Here is a 17741-nt window from a genome sequence, read left to right as displayed (position 1 = left end):
GCATAGTATGTCCACTTCGGCGACCTGAGAGGCGGCGGGTGCGCGAGTGTATAATTAAAGAACTCTTATTATGTCCATTGACAGTGGCCCCTTTTCACTTTTAGTATGCTTCACTGCAGTACATTGCTTAGGCTTCACTGCGAAATATTAGTGTATTGCGAGAAAGATAATCGTAAAAAGCCTAATTATGCAACGTTTCTTTTGTAGCTTGCTACACCGCATTACAGCAGTGTAAATAAGCATCGTGCAGTAAAGCATACTAAGAGTGGAAAGGGCACAAAGGTTTACACCGTGCTCATTATTTTCAATTGTGACATAATTTGCAAGTGCATCTGTGCTCGTGATAAGCTTCATTGACAATTCTTCGTACATTACAAATTAATATTGCAGGGAAGCTTACTAAAGCACATTCGCCATTATGGTACGTGTTATTCACCTTCAATGCAGGAGCACAATGCGGATTCTTGCCCCTGCTTTTGGCTGGACTGCACATGCTCTTTGAGAATTGAGTCATTGATCATAAGTGCACTGGTACTTTACTCTAAACTGGAGGGCTCAAGTTGATATGAAAGCACAATTTTTATTAAGGGGACAAGATGTTGCCGAGATGGTTGCAGCACAGCTTTTTTTTTTCTTCCAGGCACCTTTTCTACTTGAAGCTTCCATTGCAGTGTTTCGAGCCTCTTTGAACCGGCACATAGTGTATATAAAAATTGGACACTGATTGGGAAGATCACCTAAGTTCATGCCTATATATAGCAAAAAGATGTAGCACGACCAGACAAAATAAAAGAAGGGGGTGGGCTGCAGCAATACTAAGTGTTAAATGGTGCTTTATCCTTTCCCTTGAGTTTTCTGTTTTTGTGCTTTTTATGGACCCTCTGCAGTAACCACGCGAGTGCCGAACTTGAGCTTGCTGGTTTCAAGTCTCACGGTTGTTACTAACAGAACAGTGTGGTAAACAAACAAGGGCTTGGAGGCATCCGTTTACCTTGCTTGCCTCATAGTGTTGCTTAAGCACCATGAGCATCCAGGCCAACTAGGAAGGGAGGTTTGTTGCAATCGCTTCTGAACTGTATTGCCACCAAACCAACAGTGCTCTCAATGACAGCTTTTGGAGAATAGAATACTTGCACCCAGCAAATTCATAAGAAGGAAGCATTCAGGATGTGCAAAGTGGGCTTTTGAAGCTGGCAGCATTACTGAAGGGGCTTTGCCCATCTGCCCTCTTTATGGATACACAAAGATGATTTCCTCTTTAAGAGGGATATTGTTTCAGAGGTTGTTACATGGCAACAGTGTTGGGTGTTTAGTAGCTTGTCTTTGCCCACTGTTAATAAACTGTTCCTTCTCCAGTGCCCCTGTGAAGTGCCGACTTTTTGGGCAGAATGTGCTCTCCATGCATGCATGCATGTTTAGCTTGTAAAGACGTCTATTACCCCTTGCCTCAAGCTGGTCCTTGCTGATGTCACCTAAGAAGGCATTGGGGAGTATAGCAATGTACACTTACAAAACACTGTTGATACCAGTGAAACCAAATTAATGGAGCTGCTGTTCTTTTTTTGTCCACTCCATCCTTGTTTGTTACAATGAGCAATGTCCGAACAGAAGGCATATGTAGTTGGTCGTGTATAGCCTGCGCACTAAGACTTGTTGGCATGTTATGACCTTAGCACAGTGTTCATATGTAAAAACCTTCTGATGTGTTGATGACTTCCTTCTCTTTATCATACTTTGCCTGATGGAGCCAGCAAGTGGGTCAACCAGATGTTCAACAGGCTTCCCACTAGTTTTCCCAGAGTCTCCTTTACTAGGGTGCTGCTCATAGATATCTGCTTTCTTGACCTTGCACTGCACTTCAACCATGGCCACACCTGCTAAACCTATAGCATGCGATCAAAAAAGTGCTATACGTCATGTTGCTCCAAACTCACGACATATGCTACAAGGCCTTGTGGAACACCCTCATTTATTTACGCCCTCATCATACTGTACGAAGCTTCGCATGATAAGTGCGACAAGTAACATCTGCTGGTTTTTCAGTGTTATTCCTGTCCAGCTTGCTGAAAGCTATCCTGAGTGTTTCAAAAGCAAGCAACCGCTGCTGGACAAGAAGTGCTTAAAACAAGGGTCGCTATAACCACATATGTCTCACGAAATGAAGAAGACCACTGAGTATACAGTCGGTTTACTTCATATCCAACAAGCTAGGTTTTCCCTTTGCTAGTGAGTAAACTCAACTTGCCCTGAATACATGACCTGTGACAAACTATGTGCCAGATGCTGTGTCCCCTGCAAAGCTGAAGATGTGTATGAGATCCTGACACCCTGCAGCGGCTTCTACACTGGGCAAACAGGCTACTATAAAAACAACTGCCTTTACTAATATGCTAATAACATGAAAACGGGCAGAAATTTGGCAATTCATTGGACCCAACTGCAGGTGCAAGCCACTCTTCCACCAGATGTGTGTTGTTCACAGAAACTGGAGCTATACAAATGCACATAAAAACAATGATGTTTGAAAGTAGTAGAGTTGAACTATATTCTGCACAAGCAGTGCTACCTGTAGCGCTGGTACCTTATAGCCACAATTCATGGCTGCATCGCCATGCAAAGGCACTATTCTTGAATTATTAACTTCTATTATATTTATGGTGGCCATATATTGCAATTACATATCATCCACATTGTGCGCAATATGGTTAAATGTCAATTACAATAGCCATTCCTAATCTGAAATGCAACAAAAGAGCAAATATAGGCAACAAATTGCAATTCATAGAGAGAACCAGTGTACAGGTTAAGTGACAGACTTCCTTTTTATTGAAAAAGAAATGTCACATGTGTCATGCCACCAGCAGTGGGTAGCAATCTTTCACGCTTGGGTGACAGAGGCAAAACTTGGCAAAATGCTACAATCGCGCTGTAAAACTGCCTTGGACAAAAAAAAAAGGACATCATATTGTACAGAATGAAAGGCCAAGACTCCATCTAAGAACAGTCTATGGCACCACATGCTTGACATGGTGTAAAAAAATGTTGACATGCCTTACCCATAAAGAAAAAACAACAAACACAGAAAACACACCTTAAATGCAATGTGCAGAGTCTGAAACCAAGAATAAACAACCCAAAAAAGGCTTCGCTAATGCTTTCAATGATTAAGATTGTCAAACTTTCTCATCACTTCTTAATGAACCTGCACAGCTGAAAAGGAAGGAAGGAAAGCCCAATAGCAGGGCTGCAGAAGATGTCACCGAATATACTTTGCTTACCAACGATACCTGTGGTTTAGTTGTGGTCTGCGTGTAAACTAATTGTGTATAAACTTTTCTTGTTTAGAATGGTTTAGCGGATAGGGAAAAAATGACCATAAGAGCACCAGGTGTATGCATAGTCTATGCACGAAAAGCCACTGCTTTCTTACTTTTATTTTTTTCTCTCTACTACTATTCATGAGTATTTAAGTGCCGTGATAGCACTGCTAACATCCTACTGCAAAACACAAAATTGGGCAAGTTGTGGCATAAATAAAAGTGCAGTTTCACTCATAATGTGAAACAATGATGCAGTAGCTGGTGAAATATGTGCAGGAAGCTTACTTCATGCAGTGTTCGTTGAACACTTGCCAATGCAAGTCGGTAATCTCCTTAAAAAAGCAAAATAAGTAAGAGTTGTATTTATTTGTGGGAGTTGTGCCTCCCAGTGTTGAAGTGGAAAGACTCGGCTTTTCTTTGCCCTCTTTCGTATCCGGACTTGGCCACTGGTCTACACTGAAACAACTCTTTAGCTTCTTACTGCTGAAATCGTTTTGGTTTTCTCAAATCTATATTTGGGCTACACATTGCTAGGTCTCGTGCTTTATCAAAGAATGAATCAATGAAATGAATCATTTCTCAAAGAGCACGTGCAGTCCAGCCAAAAGCAGGGGCAAGAATCCGCATTGTGCTCCTGCATTGAAGGTGAATAACACGTACCATAATGGCGAATGTGCTTTAGTAAGCTTCCCTGCAATATTAATTTGTAATGTACGAAGAATTGTCAATGAAGCTTATCACGAGCACAGATGCACTTGCAAATTATGTCACAATTGAAAATAATGAGCACAGTGTAAACCTATGTGCCCTTTCCACTCTTAGTATGCTTTACTGCACGATGCTTATTTACACCGCTGTAATGCGGTGTAGCAAGCCTGAAACCAACTTGAAACCAACAAGCTCAAGTTCTCCACTCGCATGGTTACTGCGGAGGATCCATAAAAAGCACAAAAACAGAAAACTCAAGGGAAAGGATAAAGCACCATCTAACACTTAGTATTGCTACAGCCCACCCCCTTCTTTTATTTTGTCTGGTCGTGCTACATCTTTTTACTATAGATAGGCATGAACTTAGGTGATGTTCCCAATCAGTGTCCAATTTTTATATACACTATGTGCTGGTTCAAAGAGGCTCGAAACACTGCAATGGAAGCTTCAAGTAGAAAAGGTGCCTGGAAGAAAAAAAAAAAAGCTGTGCTGCAACCATCTCGGCAACATCTTGTCCCCTTAATAAAAATTGTGCTTTCATATCAACTTGAGCCCTCCAGTTTAGAGTAAAGTACCAGTGCACTTATGAACAATGAATCAATTCTCAAAGAGCATGTGCAGTCGAGCCAAAAGCAGGGGCAAGAATCCGCATTGTGCTCCTGCATTGAAGGTGAATAACACGTACCATAATGGCGAATGTGCTTTAGTAAGCTTTCCTGCAATATTAATTTGTAATGTACAAAGAATTGTCAATGAAGCCTAGCACTTGCAAATTATGTCACAATTGAAAATAATGAGCACAGTGTAAACCTATGTGCCCTTTCCACTCTTAGTATGCTTTACTGCACGATGCTTATTTACACCGCTGTAATGCGGTGTAGCAAGCTACAAAAGAAACGTTGCATAATTAGGCTTTTTACGATTATCTTTCTCGCAATACACTAATATTTCGCAGTGAAGCCTAAGCAATGTACTGCGGTGAAGCATACTAAAAGTGAAAAGGGGCCACTGTCACTGGACATAATAAGAGTTCTTTAATTATACACTCGCGCACCCGCCGCCTCTCAGGTCGCCGAAGTGGACATACTATGCTGGCTGATGGCGGCCCCCTCCCACTTTTAGTATGCTTGACCGCGTAAACTAAAATGTACTGCGGCGAAGAAGCCGTACATTTGTATTGAGTGAATAAACAAATGGTTTTTACAACAGTACAGTAATAAACGCGCACCATGCATCAGTCTACCACTCGGAAGAGCGTCGCAACATATGGTAGCTGATTCACACAGGCCGTGTAGCCCACTTATCAGTCGTAAAGGATATTATGGGTAATTCAAAATTTCAGGCACACATATGTGTTTATGTTTACGTTCGCACTCCTTGCGTAATAAGACTCCCAGAACTTCCACAATAGAAAGTAATTTACAACACACAAACGCGAAGAACGCAGGCGTATGTCTCGTGTTCAACTCAGCCGTCATGCAAATTACATATAGCACGGAAAAACGTGAACATGCTGTGTGTTAGCGTCGTAAACTTCATACTACGCAAGGAGCTAGCATACCACACTCCCGCGACAGCCGCTAATGAGACGAAGACGGGAGCACATGTCTGTGAACACGCAAACGGAGCCCCTAAGCCACTCTGCTCCTCCGCCACCCCATCCGCACGGCTGCACCACTCGTTTCAAGCACAGCACACCAAACACAGATTCAGCGCCGAACAGTGGGCGGTCGACGCAGTTGCATTTACATGACTTGCAGCGAGCAGCACATCCCTCGATGTCCGTTAAGCAAAGTCGGACACGGCGACGCCACATCGCGGTTCGTTGCCTTCGCTGCCAAGGCGCTAGGCTACTTCATTATTTCAATTGTCACCAACGCCGGGTTCTCAAGAAAGCACGGGTCACACAACGCAGATTCTGTACTGCCAGAGCTCACCGAGGCCAAAGCCGCACTGCCGCACCGCCACTACTCACGGCTTTCCGCCAAGTAACACAGAACCTACAACCAACACACAAGCAACGCACGTACAATCACATGAGCAATGTTGAACAACGCGCGGTGAAGAGAACGATCACGCCGAGGTCCAACACGCCACGGCCGTACCACGGTGTCGCTCAGCGCCAGCATCGCGCCTTCTCGAAAATCCCTAAACGATGCTGTCCCTAGGCACCCAGGATCAGGTCATGTGAGGGATTTTTGTACGACAAATAGACGCACGCCTCCGACGCGGCCTCTTCAAGTACATGTAAAACGCAAAAACGTTTTTCTGAGAGAACCCCTGGACCGATTTTAATGAAGTTTGTTGAATTTGAGAGAGAAAGATAAATTCTAGTGACTGTTGGATGCGGAATTTCCATTTAGGGTCTGAATTTTGTTAAAATTATTTTCATATATTCGACCGCTTGAAAAAAATAGAAGCACCGAGTTTACAAATTCATAGCTCTGCACGAACGACAGATATCGCGGTTCTGCAAACAGCATCCATTAGATCATTCAAAGCGGACAAATTCGATATGTCATTTTACATCTTACGTGAATTTGTTACGTTGGCTACAAAGGTTCCCGCAAAAGCTGTATTTCCATATTACTAAATTTTTTTATATTCATATGTGACATATCAATTGTGTCCGCTTTAGATGTACTATTAGATACATTTTACATAATTGTATTATATTTTTTGTTGTTGAGTTATAGAGTTGTAAACTTGATAATTTCGTTTTCTGAAAATTTTCTATATTTGCCGATTTTTAATAAAAAATTTATAACCTAACTCAAAAATTCGAAAGCAACAGCCACTAGATTTTAAGCTTTTCTTTTAAATGCAACAAACCTCGTCAAATTTGGTGCAGTGGTTGCCGAGAAAAACGAATTATCCTTTTACATGTATTTAGATGAGAGCACTCAAGCTAAAGCTACCTCTTAACGCTGCGAGCCCGGTACTTTCCAGTAGCGAACGGCATGCGCGTTATCAGCATTCCCGACAGGAAAGTAGCGGGCGCGGCGTTTTCAAGAAAGGAAACGCATCAAGGCAGATGACGATTATCGTTGTGTGGCTGAAGGGGCACTACAAAGGGTTTAAACTTTTCTTAGAGTGTTGTGTGGCAGATATACACCCCAAAGTGTGCAAACTTTTTTTAGAGTGCAGGCTGGGAACGGTTGCACTCTTTGGGGTGTAAATTTGTCCCACAACGATAATCGTCATCTGCCTTGCTTGCGTTTCCTTTCTCGAGAACTCGGCGCTCGCTTCTTTCCTGTCGAGAATGCGGTGTCACACTGATAACGCGCAAGCCTTTCGTGACTGGGAAGTACCGCGGGCTCGCAGCGTTAAAGAAAGGAAACGCGGCCAAGACAGATGACGATTATCGTTGTGGGACAAGATAAGCCCCAAAGTGTGTAATGCTTTTTAAGAGAATAGGAAGTAAATATTCGTATTGGTGATTTCCTTTTATCATGTTTATGATGAAGTTCATCGGTGCGGTCACTCTGGGACTGTTTTCTGCCTAATCGCTCGCGGGTGTGCGCAGTTGCGATAGGTTTGTTCTTGCTGCGCGCGCAAGGCTTGGAACGTAGATATATGTTCTGTACTTTGCAATAGCTTGCAGCAAAGACCTATCATCGCTAGTCACTCTCTCTGTGGACCGTCACGAAACGTTCAGCTTCGAAATTAAGCTCGCGCGCTGTCGGTGTAGTCGTCCTATATGGCTCCCACCCATGACTCGGCGCATTGATTGTGTGCTGAGCCGCACCGGGGGCGTCATGCACATACGGAGGCAGCTGAGACAAGCAATGAACGCGTCACCACGTGATAAAACATTGCGACGTCCACGCCGGGATCGCCGCAGAAAGGGATTGTATGCAAAGGTAGCATACACGTACAGTAACTCTAATCATTTCATTCCATCAGCGCCACCTTATCGCATGCTTTACTCTCTCCGTGTGCGGCAATTCTTCGTAAGCGCGCGCAGTCTTCAGGTCGACACGATTTACGCTCGAGCCGCCCATCGCCGCACGCAGACCCTTGGCTACGCGTCTAGCTGGAACAAGCAAGCTGTGCAGTCGCGTGCAGTGTGAGCTGCAGCGCGGCACACATGTTCCAAGGGGCCCCGAGACACCTAAGACTGCACGGTGGCGCCGACTTACGAATAATTAACTAGAATATACCGTTTGTATTGAATGGGAAAGGATGAGGAGCGAGGACAAAGCTGATATCAAGGGACTGAGGCATGGGTGCCCTTTATCCCCACTGCTGTCTATGATGTACATGGTGAGGATGAAAAAGGCGCTAGAAGGAACTGATATCGGGTTTAATGTCTCACACAAACATGCGGGTACAGTAGTTGAGCAGCAGCTTCCAGGTTTGTTTTATACGGACGACATTGTGTTGCTAGCTAACAAGCAGAGTGATGTGCAACGTCTGGCTAATATCTGTGGACAGGAAGACGATAAGTTAGGTCTGAAATTTAGCATTAAAAGATCAGGTGTTGTGTGGTATGCAATGAAAACAGCGAACATACAGTGATGATACAGGACCAGGAAATACCTCGGGTAGAATATTATGAATACCGCGGTGTATGGATAAACGAAGGCATTAGATATATGGAAACACAGGAAAAAAAAAACAATAACGGTAAAGGGGAAGAGAAATGCTGCCATAATGAAACACTGAACGCTACGGGGATTCAATAGTTACAAGGAGCTCCGGGGTATGTGGAAAGGTGTAGTGGTTCCAGGACTTACATTTGGAAATGCGGTTGTTTGCTTGAAATCAAGAGTGCAATCAGGACTTGGTGGCAATCAAAGGCCAGTGGGACGCCTCGCATTGGGCGCTCACGGGAAGACTACAAATGAAGCTGTGCAGGGTGATATGGGCTGGACAAGTTTTGAAGTGAGGAAAGCTCACAGTAAAATCGATTATGAAGAACGAGTGAGGAATATGGAAGAAAGTAAATGGGCTGGGACAGTGCTGAGATATTTGTACAGGAATAACATTGACTCACAGTGGAAGAAAAGAACTAGGAAGCTTACCAGCAAGTATGCGGCCTGTATGGTGGGCAACACAGCACCAAAGAACGTCAAGTGGAAAGTCAGATTGGCTGAGATAATCTCATGGATGGCGTCAGTGTAGAATAAACCTGCCATGATTAACTACTTAAGAGGAAAAAACGAAATCAGGAAAAAACAACTTATGAAAACTCAAAGGGACGCTCATTACTTTTCGAAGCGAGATCAGGATGCCTCAGAACATGCACCTGTACAGCGAGATATAAGAAGGAACAAGAAGCATGTGCTTGCTGCGGTAAAGCTAGGGAAACGATGGAGCATGTTTTATTAGAATGTGAATATATCTGCCTAGCGGTCGGTTTAGGAATCACTGGCCTCCTTGTAGCCCTTGGGTTCAGCAAGAGCAGGGGAAAATTAAACGTGTCCGCAATAGAGATTAGTAAGACGCGATTGGAAGATTGGTGGAAGTAGGGAAACGACAAACAACGGAGGCGTACAAAAACAAAGTTCACAATAGGGGCTCAGAAACTTTCGTTATGGGAATTCATCGTGGTATTTTTTCCCTTTTCTTTTTTTTCTTCTTTAACATAGGTAGGACATTAGGCAATAAAATAACCAGAGCTTGGTGGCGCAACCTACCGCCACGTTTCAAAGGGGACGCTCGATCAGAACATCCATCTATCCGTTAGAGAACTAAACACCGTTACCATTTATTTCACGAATTTTTCGTATGCCGGTACCACCAAGTCTTGCAGAGGTTTTGAACACGTGCACCATGTTGCAGCTCATATTGCACGTGACTACATCTATACACACGTAATCGAGGCGCGTCTCATTGTTTTTGTTAGTTTACTTGCTTGATAATCGGCAAACCAAAGCTGTCGCACGAGGACGAGATAAGCTCGTGCTATTCGGAGCCCGGCGTGTTTACGTCATATTTGAATCTCGAGTTGAACATCTTTGTCGCATAAACGTGCACGTACTAGTTCCTTTGTTTTATCCTTCACTGAAATAAAAAAAAAGTTGAATATTATAAAGAAAAGGCTGTACTTGCCACCTAATGTATAGTTCACCATATACGACTCACAGATACTCGATAAGAGTCATGCGCGAGTCTCACGAGGCCAAAGTGAGCCGGAGTGCGGGCTTGAGTGAGTCGAAGCTTGGGTGTGGATTGTAGTCCGAGTGAGTCCAAGTAAATCGGAGCTTGTGCGAACCTGACTCATACCAATTATTTTCGAGTCCACGAGACCAGAAGCAAAGATTAGTCCCAACGATCCTGAGCAAATCTGACTCCGTGTACCACAAGCAGGATCCGAACCTGCTCTATGCGAAACTATAGACTAAACGAGGCTCTGTCAAAAAATGACTGGTGTCTAGCAAACCGACAACCCTGTGTGCACGTGAGGTAACAATGGGTACCCGTCACAATCTTGAAGCAATCGTGTAGCGCATGCGTGTCATATGTGGTGTGATAATTAGGGATTGAGCGTGGGAGGCGTGCAGAAACTGTTCGTGGACCACGCGCCCTCGGCTGCGGGCTTCGTTGAGCTTGCTGTGGGTTTCTGACATACATAACGCGTTCGTCGCATAGCATAGCCCTGCAAACGCGCAAGCTTCGTACCCCACAACGAAATGGGGTGAATATCTTCGCACGCCTGTGCCTGCACAACGAACAAAGCGAAAGCGGCGACATAGTGATCGAGGCCTCGATAGGAGATAATACATGACATCAACCTACACAAAAAAAGAGGTGAAGACACCAAGAATTGTGGCATGCAGCTTGCTACGTTATCTTTCATTGTACACCCGCCGTGGTTGCTTAGTGGCTATGATGTTGGGCTGCGAAGCACGAGGTCGCGGGATCGAATCCCGGCCACGGCGACCGTATTTCGATGGGCGCGAAATGCGAAAACAGCAGTGTGTTTAGATTGGCACCCCATATTTTTTCATTAATCTTCTATTGTAGATGTTTATAGCGATCGCGCGTGGTGATCTAGCTCGGCCATACAATCGCTTTAGATTGTCGCAATCTCCGTTGCCTAGTATCTTATGATCGGATCAAGAAATGTGACTGTGTCGTCTCATCGGCTTTAGGTGGGTGACACAGCTATGTTTACGGTTGACGCCGTTGCTCATGAGTACGCAAAACGGATACATATACTAACCAGGTGCGCGCTGTACGAGCGCCTCCTATAGATGGCCCAAGGCCTGTGCACTTCGGTCCATGACGTCGTGCTACTTTGCCCGACTGCCATGCTTCCCAGTAAGCAGCGGTGATTTTGACGCCGCCGCTTCCGTCACGCCGGCGCTTGGCAGTAGAAATTTCGATCCAAGTAGCATGACATCGTAAAGCAGAGTGCACATGTAAGGCCTGCTATCTGGGAGGCGTTGGCATGTACACGTACTATCGCGAACAAAAGTGCCCAGGACGCGCGAGCGTTGACCGAATTGCATCGCTATACGCTATTTGCGGGGCTCAGCCGCGCTATCATCTGCGTTTGAGGCCGCCTGAAAGCGCATGCGTGGCCCATACTTTCCTGTTGTCTCGAACTGGAGTATGCTAGGCCATGGTAGTATACTCTCTATCTCGAACGTAGGTGACAGGGCTACTGTTCCCGGCAGATAGCGCAGCGATGCTATTCCTGGGCACTTTTCTCCCACCGATATCCATTTCAACATTCTGAGTGACTGGTGAAACGAAGACGCTGCACTGAACTGTTAAAATTAGTATGAAATATGTGGACGAACGGTCGACACGGCCAGCCAGTGGCCGAGTTCATAGGTCACGTCGGCGCAGGGAATGTCGCGCTTTTATCATGTAAAAAGCGTACAGCTTACTCCCGCGCCTTCACTACATATGTAGTCAAGTTCGCGGCACTCCTGACACTCAAGACCTCTGGACGGTGAATGCGAGACTTCTTCTCATTCCTCAGGAAGTTGGAACTCATGACATATAGCCACAGGAGCTCCCTTAAGCAGCCCGCAGTCAGCCTGGCGGTGGCAGGTAACGTAGCCTGTATACTTTTGATGAAAAGTGTATATCTACCGTATATAGGGCCGCAACTCACCACGTAGCCACACTGCTTGCACAGCGACACGCAGCACAAGGTTGGCATTTCGAATTTAAGTGAAGGAACGCAGGGGAAACAGCACAAAACAGACAAGTACGTGTCGAGGCGAGCTAGGTGGTGTTGGGCAAGCGGCCGCATTCATGACTAAGAATTTGCAGCGCTCGCAGGTTGCAGCCACCTTTTGCGGGTGATGCGGGAACTGGCGGAACTAATGGTCTAGATAGCGCTTAGCCTTTTACTCTTTGCTCGTCATGGTTCTGTCGTCAGCTGCCCTGTCATCCAAACCGCAGTCCATGCGCCGAACCCGCGGACAGATTGCGGCTGGGTTAGATATTAAGTGCTGTAAACGTGGGTGCGCGAGTAATATATTCTAGCCTAAATAATTTAGCTGGATCGAGTGTATCCCTCACAACGGCGACCAAAAAACCAGCGTTGCACTATTGTAACGCTGCGTTGTCTGCTTTATGGAAGTCCCCTATACACTACATTGTGCATGTAATTCGGTGCGCGTATATCAAGAAGCATTATTAAACAATTTAATTTTTACAGTACTTAACGGCCTTAACAGCCAGCCCTTTATCATGCACCGTGCTGCGTCCTTAGCGGGTCAACGGAAACCGCATATTTTCATGCGGTACATGTGCATCTGGTAAGACAGCTTTAAGAGACAGAAAGAGAGCGGCTTGGATCAGAGAGCAAACGGGTATACACGATATTCTAATTGACATTAAGAAAAAAAATGACGCTGGGCAGGTCATGTAATGCGCAGATTAGATAACCGTTGGACCATTAGGGTGACAGAATGGGTACCAAGAGAAGGGAAGCGCAGTAGAAGACGGTAGAAGACTAGGTGGTGCGACGAAATGAGAAAATTTGCGGGTGCCTCCAGGTATCTGCTCCGTAGGTGAGTACTGGTAAAACAGCTGTTATCCCTCAAGAGAAAAGTGTATAACATCTGTGTCTTACCAGTACTCACGTAGGGGGCAGAAACCTGGAGGCTTACGAAAAGGGTTCTACTTAAATTGAGGACGACGCAATGAGCTATGGAAAGAAGAATGATGGGTGTAAAGTTAAGGGGGAGGGGATAAGAAGAGAGCAGATTGGGTGAGGGAACAAACGCGAGTTAATGACATCTTAGTTAAAATCAAGAAAAAGAAATGGGTATGAGCAGGGCATGTAATGAGGAGGGAAGATAAGCGGTCATTAAGGGTTACGGACTGGATTCCAAGAGAACGGAAGCGTAGCAGAGGGCGGCGGAAAGTTAGGTGGACGAATGAGATCTCGGCAACTACATACGTGTGTCGCATGCAGTCTGCATGAGAACATGATTCCGTGTGTCTGAGTGAGCCGGAGTGAGTGCGAGCCCGTGAGCCGGTGAAATAGAGTGCAGCTCAGCCCAATTTGATCTTAGTAAGTTTGATTCTCAATGTGAACTCAAGCGAGCGATATGTAAGCGTTCCCCCCTCCCCCCCGCCAAAAAAATCTTGAAAAACTGGTGGACAGATAATTATCGTCAGAATCAACATCATCATCGTCGTGATGACGTGACTGAGCTAACCTTTCTAACCTTAGCGTGAGCGTTACGAAGCCTCCATCGCCTTTATTCTCAACGGCGTGTACTGTGTCATGCTTAATTATAATAGGAATGCACAGTTTGAAACACTCTAAGTTAAAATTGGGGAAAGTTGGACTAAATGCAGCCGTTAGACCACCGGATAAACGCCTCGGCCACCAAAGACTGAATGCGTGCAGTGTGCGTGTCATGTGCAAACATCTGATTTGAAAGGAACCAATGGGAGGAGTAACAGGGAACCTATTGGATCATTTTCTGCCGCAGCAGGGCGCTATTGTGGAAAACTGCGTTGAAAAATTCTCATGAAACAACGAAAGGAGACATAAGTCATAGTATTATGAGACAACTTTGCAGTGATCACTGCTTGTAAGTGGTCCCAAAAAAGCGGCTTAAGAGCTAGTCGTCGCATATTGCATTTTTGACAAATGTCTTCAAGGGAAACGGCATTACTATAAGACAAAAATTGGATTTAGAAGAAGTATTTCACACATTTTAGGGACTAGTTACCTGAATTGCATTTTCTTTCTCGTGTCGATCATCGCTTTAAATTCCTGCAAAGCAGTCTTAATACATTTGCGCAGCAACTCGCCCGACCAACGGTTTGCTTGTGCTCCAAATAGTCTGATCATGTTGACTCGTGATGGTGGTGATGATATAATGTCGATGATGATTACTCGTGGTGAAGCTTGAAATGAATGGAACCACTGGTAACTTTTCCATCCTTGTCAAACCTGCAGCGTTTAAGCGGTCTAATACAAGCAAGGATGTGTGCCACGCGGTGTAGTCGCTATTCCAGTATTTATGCCCAACCTTTTATTATTCTAGTTTGTAGCGCAAATAGTAGGTAAATTACAATTTTTATGGTGTGGTAGCCGGTAGCCGTCACGAGCAGGATGCACCAATATATATATATATATATATATATATATATATATATATATATATATATATATATATATATATATATATATATATATATATAGGGTGTTTCAGCGAACACTTTCAAAACATTTTAAAGGTTGCCTGTGGCAGATAGCTAAATTCTTGCTTATGAGCCGGTCTACTCGAGACGGCGGACACTAGCAAAAAAAAAAAAAAAAAAAAGAGCAGCAAAGTTGACTAATTAAAAATATTTCACTAATTAACGTTTTGGCTAATTATCTTATGTCCCATATTGCAATTTACATGTTTTAGCAGTGGAACAAATTCTCAGGACGACACCAGTTTCGAGATATAAATTCCCGAACTTTGCGGAGAAATACATTGGCGTTCCAGTTACTTGTGTGCTTCAGTGCACGAAACGACTTTTTGTTAACAAATTAACTGGAACGCCAATGCATTTCTCCGCGAAGCTCGGGAATTTTTATCTCGAAGTTTGTGTCATCTTGAAAATTCATTCCAAGTGGATTCTCCTTGCGAACTCCACGGCTATAATTTGTAAATTGCAATACAGGCAACTTTTAAACATTTTTGAAAGTGTTCGCTGAAACACCCTGTATATATTGATGCGTCCTACTCGTGACGGTTACCACACCATAAAATTGTAATTTACCTACTATTTGCGCCACAAACTAAAATAATAATAGTTTGGGCATAAATACTAGAATAGCGAATACACCACGTGGCACACATTCTTGCTTGTATTAGACAGCTTCAACGCTTCCGTTGCGTCGAGCCCCCTCGGTTACCCTCTCTTTCGTTCATATATATATGAACGAAAGAGAGGGTAACCGAGGTGGCTCGAAGAGCGGAGTACTTTAAGGCACCGCGTTTCGTTAGCTCTAAAGTGCGCTAAAGGAACTTCGCTTTAGCGTCTCGTGTTGGTGCAAAAGATAAAAAAAAAAATGTGCACTTTAGTCGGTCTTGAAGTGTTTCGCGGCGCAAATCACAGCCGAAATAGAGGCGTCTGCCTCCCGTCGACTCCCTGTGACGCTGTCCCTGCTCAAAAGCCAGCCCCCATGCAAGGCCTCCGAGGCCAAGGCGCGGTTTCCTTGCTCGGTTACCTCCTTGCCCCTCGTCGGCAGGCCCACAGCAGATTCAGCCCGGAGCCAGGAAAAGACCATGGGGGAAAATAGACACTTTATTGTTTACATGGTAAACTAGTAGTATACGTTGTGGCCACGCATAGACGAAGGACGTATCGAACGCTGTTGCGCAGAGCCACTTCGGAGGAGTTGAAGCGGGCCGGTGGTCTCTGGGCGCACGTAGCACGGGGGACCATGGGGCCTTGCGGAGACCGCGGTCGAGGAAGCCGTATAGTGACTGTGGCGGCGGTCGCGAAGCACATCGAACTGAAATGAGATGCATGCAAGATACGCGTGTGACGCTGCAGTGGACCCAAACATCACGAGCTGCATGAAGCACGGAGATCCGTTCGACGCGTCCATTGTACAGTTTCACGCAGTCGAGCCCATGTATTAACTAATTATGTTGTTGCTTGTTCATTAAACGGCTGTGAGTTCATCATAGAAAGCGAAAAGGAGAATGAGCACTAACTGATGAACATAGGCAGATCATTTATTACGGCAGCGAAACTAACTTTCTTTTTTGTTTGTTTGTTTGCTTGGGGTGCAGACTTGTCCTTCCTGCCTTCGCCCAGCTTCCATCGCGTATTTACCGCTCCTCTTGTGGAGTTAACTTTTCACTTCACAACCCTCGGGAGATTGGAGCGCAATCGGGGCGCAACGTTTTGCTCAAGTGTATATGGCAGCCCGTACTTGAGCACTTGATTATTCATAGATGGTGTGATACTTACCATACGGCTACGTGGAGCAGGTCTGTAGGGGAGAGTACTTTGTACAAAGAAAAAAAAAAGAATGACCAGCTGCAGGCGACGACAAGGAGGGCTTCGGGGTTGCGCGTGACTTGGAGTGGTTGCTTGTTAGGATGAACATACGCGAAAGGCGCTCCCTGGGAAGAGCAGGGCTGCTGGGGCCGTATTATATAACAGTGGGGATGCGGCTTGGCGAGGGAAGCAGGAAACGTATCGAGACGCGGGAAGGGCTAAGGCGGCTGGTCAACGTCTAGTTTGCTGCTTGTTGGACGCTCCTGACGACCGCGTCCTGCGTGGCGTGGCTCGAAGCCGCCGGCTTGGTCGCCTTCTCTTCAACGGATCTGTGTCGATCGGAAAAAAGGAGGAGGGGAGAAAGATGAGTTTTTTTTTTTTGATAAGCGCGTGGGTGAATATTCTAAATTTCGAATACTAATATAAAAGTGATTGCTATTTGATTAATGTTCGATTCGAAGACTTACTACTCGAAATGGTCGAACATTCGTTTATTTTCGAATACACAGGATAACAACATTTATTTCTCTAGTCTCGAGGGACGAATACCGATGCAGGTGAACTCCTATAAGAACTAAAGAACTTTTGTTGCGCAGAGTCGCCAGTTCCCGAGCGAACGCACGGGGCATATAACTTCTGCTGAACAATTTGCAGTCATTCAAGGCGAGTACGTCACTTTTAGGCGGCATGCATACGAATTTGTTGTCTCAATTCAGGCAAGGCAACTTGTTATTTCGCCAGTCTGACCATGCTTGTGTCTTCATGAAATATGGTGTTCTGTAATGTGTGGTGCTGTATATAGTGCCACACTTCTCTCCTTAAACTCATTGCATGTATCCGGCGACGTGCTGCTCCCTTGTTTCATTTGACGTCGTCATGGGGCACCAGATAACTGAAATACTCGCTTGTCATTTACAAGCTACTCAGTTGAGCGGACGTCGAGTTGCGAAAGGCATTATATGCGAGTATCAAATAATATAAGCACGCCTTCTTTGTTATTGAAGAAACCCCACGTACGCTTTCTATTTGACTTTGTAGAAAATGTAAAATATTTGATTCGATAATCTAATATATAATCGATAATTGAATAATATCATTCATAATTGAATCGAATTAACAGAGTTGGTTGTAAAGCTGTCCGATAGAGACGAGCACTAACAGCAGGAAGGGTGCCTGCATGAATTGGAATCGACAACATATCTTATGACCTCTCACTCCAACGGAAAGTAACTATTTATGTCATTACGTGGCTAACATTGGACTGTGTCCAGAAATAAA

The 17741-nt window shown here is 44.9% G+C and overlaps 2 protein-coding genes across 2 annotated transcripts in view; one reads left to right on the top strand and one right to left on the bottom strand.

Moving 5' to 3' along the window:
- Nucleotides 1-11749: 11749 nt before the first annotated feature.
- Nucleotides 11750-17741, top strand: part of LOC142579532 (uncharacterized) — a 374181-nt gene continuing 368189 nt past the window's right edge. The window contains exon 1 of the mRNA XM_075689850.1: nt 11750-12038. The gene's annotated coding sequence lies outside the window, so the exon portion shown is untranslated. The remainder of the gene's footprint in view (nt 12039-17741) is intronic.
- The window catches only part of LOC142579531 (uncharacterized), a 100638-nt gene continuing 98632 nt past the window's right edge, over nt 15736-17741 (bottom strand). The window contains exons 5-6 of the mRNA XM_075689848.1: nt 16434-16792; nt 15736-15969 (exon numbers count right to left, since the gene is read on the bottom strand). Of these exons, the coding sequence (XP_075545963.1) occupies nt 16702-16792 (91 nt within the window). The 3' untranslated portion in view covers nt 15736-15969; nt 16434-16701. The remainder of the gene's footprint in view (nt 15970-16433; nt 16793-17741) is intronic.

Source organism: Dermacentor variabilis, chromosome 4 (assembly GCF_050947875.1).
Source record: "Dermacentor variabilis isolate Ectoservices chromosome 4, ASM5094787v1, whole genome shotgun sequence".
Lineage (NCBI taxonomy): Eukaryota > Metazoa > Arthropoda > Arachnida > Ixodida > Ixodidae > Dermacentor > Dermacentor variabilis.
Note: the sequence above shows the minus strand (reverse complement) of the source record. Positions and strands in the feature narration are given on the sequence as shown.